At 55.8% G+C, this 6266-nt stretch overlaps 1 protein-coding gene across 1 annotated transcript; it reads left to right on the top strand.

Annotated features, from left to right (window-relative positions):
- Positions 1 to 491: 491 nt before the first annotated feature.
- On the top strand, positions 492 to 5666 carry LOC118592236 (the record flags this gene model as incomplete). The annotated part of the gene is given in 7 exon segments (XM_036201043.1): positions 492 to 620; positions 891 to 1179; positions 1434 to 1561; positions 2115 to 2757; positions 3061 to 3341; positions 3828 to 4160; positions 4806 to 5666. Coding segments are annotated over 7 exon segments (2664 nt in total), but the record flags the coding sequence as incomplete, so codon positions are not given.
- Between the last annotated feature and the right edge of the window lie 600 nt (positions 5667 to 6266).

Here is a 6266-nt window from a genome sequence, read left to right as displayed (position 1 = left end):
GGTGTCTGTTTTGTCCTGTGCTGTCTGTTTCTGTGTTTGAGTTCTGTTCCTGCGCAGCGTCCGGAGGGACCAGGAAAGGAGGCGGGCAAGGTCTGCCGTGAGGCCGGGCCGCCTGATTGTAGTGCCGGGAGAGGAGGCAGGCAGACTTGTCGTGAGGCCGGGCCGCCTGAGTCCCGCACTAGGGTATCTCCCCTAGTGTTCTGTATCGGGGTGAGGCTGAAGGGGCTGATGAGCCCGGACTTCGCTCACCAACCCTGGAAGACGTTCCACGGGAGTCTGAAGTCCCCTTTGGGGCACGGTTTTTCGGGGCCTCCCAGGTATCCGAGGGATACGTGGTGTTGGCAGGGGACGGAGGGCGCAAACCCTCCCAATCCCCAACCGAATTCTTGCTTTCGGTTTTGCGCCGAAGCCGCGCAGCGCGATTTGTTGTAACGTCTGTTGTTTGTCTGTTTCTTGTTTGTTGCCTAATTCTTCTTTATCTAGACACCAGAATGGGACAAACTGTCGCTACGCCCCTGAGCCTCACTCTTGACCACTGGTCGGACATAAAAGGCCGTGGCAACAATGAAGGAGTCATCATCAAAAAGAATAAATGGACCACCCTCTGCGAGGCCGAATGGGTTAGGATGGATGTCGGCTGGCCCCGAGAGGGCTCCTTTAACCTCTCTTTGATTTCACAGGTTGAAGGGAAGATTTTTGCCCCCAAACCCCACGGGCACCCAGACCAGGGCCCCTACATAGCCATCTGGAGATCCCTGGTAGAAAACCCATTTCCATGGGTCAAGCCTTTCCTCCTAGGTCCCTCTACAACCCCTTTGGCTTCTCCCCCGCCCTCCGCACCGCCTGCGATTTCTTCCTCCTCCTTATACCCTATACTTCCCCGCAAAGAGGCTCTCAAGCCTTCCGTCCTCCCCCCCGACCCCGACTCTCCCCTCATTGACCTCCTAACAGCTGAGCCGCCGCCTTATCGCGCGGCACCAGCTGCGCCAGCCGCGGGACTGGAAACAGGGACGCCGGCCATCGGAGGGGCAGCAGCCCCTGAGAGGATGGCAACTAGCAGGAACACAGGGGGGACCCCGGCTCCCTCACCCATCGCCGGTCGCCTTCGGGTCCGCCGGGATGACACCCCCTGGAATCCAAGGCCTTTCCCCTCAGAGAAGGGCCTGGCCGCCACCTCCAGTACTGGCCATTCTCGGCCTCTGATCTCTATAACTGGAAACAATTTAACCCCCCGTTTTCCAAAGATCCCGTGGCGTTAACCAACTTGATTGAGTCTATCCTAGTGACCCATCGGCCAACCTGGGATGACTGCCAACAGCTTTTGCAGACCCTCCTGACTGTGGAGGAGAAGCAGCGGGTGTTCCTGGAAGCACGGAAGCTGGTCCCTGGCGAAGATGGGAGACCTACCCAGCTCCCCAATCTCATTGACATAGCTTTTCCCCTCACGCGCCCAAATTGGGATTATACCACCGATGAAGGTAGGGGACACCTACGTCTCTATCGCCAGTTGCTCTTAGCGGGTCTCCGTGCCGCTGCCAGGCGGCCCACTAATTTGGCCCAGGTAAGAAGCACCATCCAGGGAAAGGAGGAGACTCCAGCCGCATTCTTAGAAAGGCTAAAAGAGGCTTATAGAATGTACACCCCCTATGATCCAGAGGACCCAGGGCAGGCACCAGGAGTTATCCTGTCATTTATCTACCAGTCGAGCCCAGATATCAGGACTAAGTTACAGAGGTTAGAAGGACTGTCGACATTGAATCTTTCGGATCTGTTGAGGGAGGCAGAGAAAGTATTTAACAAGAGGGAGACTCCGGAGGAAAGGGAGGAAAGGATATGGCAGAAACAGGATGAGAGGGACAAGAGACGACACAAGGAGATCAAGACACTGGCCGCCGTAGTGTTGCAGGGCCAAGGCAGAGAGGGAGTTAGGATGGGAGAACGAAGGCGACCCCCCTTGGAGAAGGACCAATGTGCATACTGCAAGGGAAAAGGACATTGGGCTCGGGAGTGCCCACAGAGACCACAGGGACCCCGACGACCCAGACCCAAGGCTGTGGACCTCCTTAATCTGGAAGACTAGGGGGGTCCAGGCCAGGAGCCCCCCCCCTGAGCCTCGGATAACCCTCAAGATCGGGGGGCAACCCGTAACCTTCCTAGTTGATACGGGGGCCCAACATTCGGTCCTAACCCACACTGGAGGCCCCCTCAGTGACCGTTCCGCTTTGGTCCAGGGGGCCACCGGTAGTAGGAGATACCGGTGGACGACTGAAAGAAAAGTCCAGTTGGCGTCGGGGCAAGTAACCCATTCCTTCCTACATATACCCGACTGCCCTCACCCGTTGCTGGGCCGGGACCTACTGACCAAATTAAAAGCACAAATTTACTTTGATGAAAGAGGACCCACGGTCACGGGGCCTGGGGGAACCCCTTTGCAAGTCCTCGCCCTAAATCTGGAAGAAGAATACCGCCTTTTTGAGCCTGAGCCCCCGGAAGAACCACCGGGTGAGATGCAGGACTGGCTAGACAGGTTTCCACAGGCATGGGCAGAAACAGGAGGCTTGGGGCTCGCGCACGACCAGCCGCCCCTTGTCATTTCATTGAAGGCCTCCGCAACTCCAATCTCAATCAGACAGTACCCCATGTCTCGGGAAGCGCAGGAGGGGATTAAACCCCACATCCGGCGGCTAATAGACCAGGGAGTGCTCAAACCCTGCCGATCTCCCTGGAATACTCCCCTCTTACCCGTCAAGAAACCAGGTACGGGGGAATTCAGACTGGTCCAGGACTTAAGGGAGGTCAATAAGCGGGTGGAGGACATACACCCCACAGTACCTAACCCCTACAACCTCCTCAGCACCCTCCCACCGACCCATACTTGGTATACGGTGCTGGATCTAAAAGATGCTTTCTTTTGCTTGAGACTGCATCCTCAGAGTCAGCTACTGTTTGCTTTTGAATGGAGGGACCCAGAAATCAGACTTTCAGGACAGCTGACCTGGACCCGGCTCCCCCAAGGGTTCAAGAATAGCCCAACACTCTTTGATGAGGCCCTCCATGCAGATCTAGCCGGATTCCGGGTAGAACACCCAACCTTGACTCTGCTCCAGTACGTAGATGACCTCCTCTTGGCCGCCAGGAGCCGGACCGAATGCTTGGAAGGAACTCAGGCTCTGCTGACCAGGCTTGGGGAAAAGGGCTACAGGGCCTCGGCCAAAAAGGCCCAGATATGCCAGAACAAAGTTATCTATCTGGGCTACACCCTGGAGGGAGGGCGAAGATGGCTGACCGAAGCCAGAAAAGAGGCGATAGTCTCAATCCCCCCTCCCAAGGGCCCTCGGCAGGTCAGAGAATTTTTGGGCACGGCCGGCTACTGCCGCCTCTGGATTCCTGGGTTTGCTGAACTGGCTGCCCCTCTGTATCCTCTCACTAAGCCGGGAATTATGTTCCGATGGGAGGAAGAACATCAACAGGCCTTCCAACAAATTAAAAGAGCATTGCTCGAGTCACCAGCCCTGGGCCTACCAGATCTAACCAAGCCCTTTGAACTATTTGTGGATGAGAACTCAGGCTTTGCTAAAGGGGTATTAGTGCAAAAACTGGGGCCCTGGAGGAGGCCGGTGGCCTATCTATCCAAGAAATTGGACCCGGTAGCCACTGGATGGCCCCCTTGCTTACGCATGGTAGCCGCTATTGCAGTCCTGCTCAAGGATGCGGGTAAACTGACTCTGGGTCAGCCAATGACTGTGCTATCCTCCCATGCGGTGGAAGCCTTAGTCCGGCAGCCCCCAGACAGATGGCTCTCCAATTCCAGAATGACTCATTATCAGGCCTTACTGCTGGACACCGACCGAGTGACCTTCGGCCCCACAGTTTCCCTCAATCCGGCCACCCTACTACCCCTGCCTACCTCCTCGGGGGAGCATGATTGCCTCCAGATCCTGGCAGAAGCGCACGGCACCCGTCCAGACCTGACCGATCAACCATTGAAGGACTCAGACTATGTCTGGTTCACGGACGGGAGCAGCTTCCTCGAGGAAGGGATGAGAAGAGCAGGAGCAGCTGTCACCACTGAGTCTGAGGTGGTCTGGGCCTCGCCGTTGCCGGCTGGAACATCGGCCCAGAAAGCGGAGCTGATTGCACTCGCCCAGGCCCTCCGGATGGCGGAAGGTAAGAGACTCACAGTCTATACTGACAGCAGATATGCCTTCGCCACTGCCCATGTGCATGGAGAAATCTACAGACGGAGGGGCCTCCTGACTTCAGAAGGTAAAGAAGTCAAAAATAAAAAAGAGATTCTGGACCTCCTACAAGCACTATTCCTCCCACGGCAGCTCAGTATAATGCACTGTCCAGGGCACCAGAAGGGGAACACAGCAGTGGCTCGGGGAAACAGGCTGGCTGACCTAACCGCCCGAGCCGCAGCCTCCCAACCACCCAAGGAAGGGCAGCTGTTGATGCTCCTGCAGGGTCACCCGCCGCCTAGCAGAGGCCCTATGCCCTACAGCTCTGAGGACCATGAGCTAGCAAAGAAAATGGGGGCGGAATGGGACTCTGAGAAGCAGGCTTATACAAAAGAAGACAAACTAGTCATGCCTACTTCCCATACTCAATACATGCTCAAGTTCCTTCATGCACTGACCCATCTAAGCAAGGGCAAAATGAAGGCCCTACTGGCCGACGAGGCTTCTGGGGCTATACTACTGAACCAGGACCAAATACTCCAGCAAGTGACCTCTAGCTGTCCAGCATGCGCCCAAGTGAACCCCGGAAAGGCCCACTTAGGCAAGGGAACCCGCCTAAGGGGCCATCGCCCTGGGACTCATTGGGAAATAGATTTCACAGAGGTAACGCCCGGACTCTATGGTTACCGTTACCTCCTGGTTTTTGTGGACACCTTTTCTGGATGGATGGAAGCATTCCCCACCAAGAAGGAAACAGCCAACGTCGTGGCCAAAAAGCTGTTGGAGGACATTTTTCCCAGATATGGGATGCCCCAGGTAATGGGGTCCGATAATGGGCCTGCCTTCGTCTCCCAGGTAAGTCAGAGGGTGGCCAGATTGCTGGGGATTGATTGGAAGCTTCATTGTGCATACCGGCCCCAGAGCTCAGGACAGGTAGAACGAGCTAATAGAACCATTAAGGAGACTTTGACCAAATTAACGCTTGCAATTGGCTCTAGAGACTGGGTGCTCCTACTCCCTTTAGCCCTTTACCGGGCTCGGAATACTCCCGGACCCTATGGTTTGACTCCCTTTGAAATTATATATGGGGCCCCCCCACCTATTGTAAATTTCCTTCATCCTGACATTTCGTCCTTCGCCACCAGCCCTACCTTAGAGGCACACCTCCAGGCCCTCCAGCTAGTATAGAAGGAAGTTTGGAAACCTCTGGCAGCGGCCTACCGAGAGCAACTGGACCACCCAATAGTCCCTCATCCCTTCCAGATCGGGGACTCCGTCTGGGTTCGGCGACATCAGACCAAAAATTTGGAACCACGGTGGAAGGGACCATACACCGTCCTGCTGACCACACCAACTGCTCTCAAGGTCGACGGGATTGCTGCCTGGGTCCACGCCTCCCACGTGAAGGCTGCTAAGGAGATTGACCCGACCAGTGCCAAGGAGTCCACATGGAAGGTACAGCGCACTCAAAATCCACTGAAGATAAGACTCTCTCGTGCCTGATTCTCCTCCTTACCCTTACCCCTCTCCCAACCCTGGGGTCAGGATCCCCTCACCAGGTTAAAAGGCTCACTTGGCAAGTTATATCCCAAACCGGGGAGACCATATGGTCAACCACAGCCAACCATGCCCCCCACACCTGGTGGCCACCCCTAACTCCCGATATTTGTCAGCTGATAGCGGGCCTGGACGCTTGGGACATTGCTCATTTGAGTCACTCTGACTTCCCGGTTCGCACAGCCCGGTCAATCAGGCCTGGGGGAGGACGGGGCCATGTCCCACAGAGGGGACCGGGATGTATCAATGCAGACACCCGTTGTTCCTTGTCCACTTATGACTTTTATGTCTGCCCCCGTGATGGCCGCAACCGGAAGGAGGCCCATAGATGTGGGGGATATGAGGAATTCTTCTGCAAACAATGGGGATGTGAGACCACCGGCGGGGCCTATTGGAAGCCCAGCTCTAGTTGGGACTTGATAACGGTGTCTAAAAATTATTCCAGCCCCAACAAATGTACAGTCAGCACTGAGGGAACTGTCCCCTTACCAATTGTTATCTCTTTCACTGAAAAGGGCAAGGAGGATA

Source organism: Onychomys torridus, chromosome 10 (assembly GCF_903995425.1).
Source record: "Onychomys torridus chromosome 10, mOncTor1.1, whole genome shotgun sequence".
Lineage (NCBI taxonomy): Eukaryota > Metazoa > Chordata > Mammalia > Rodentia > Cricetidae > Onychomys > Onychomys torridus.
The sequence above is the reverse complement of the archived record's forward strand: the minus strand, read 5'-3'. Positions and strand labels throughout refer to the sequence as shown.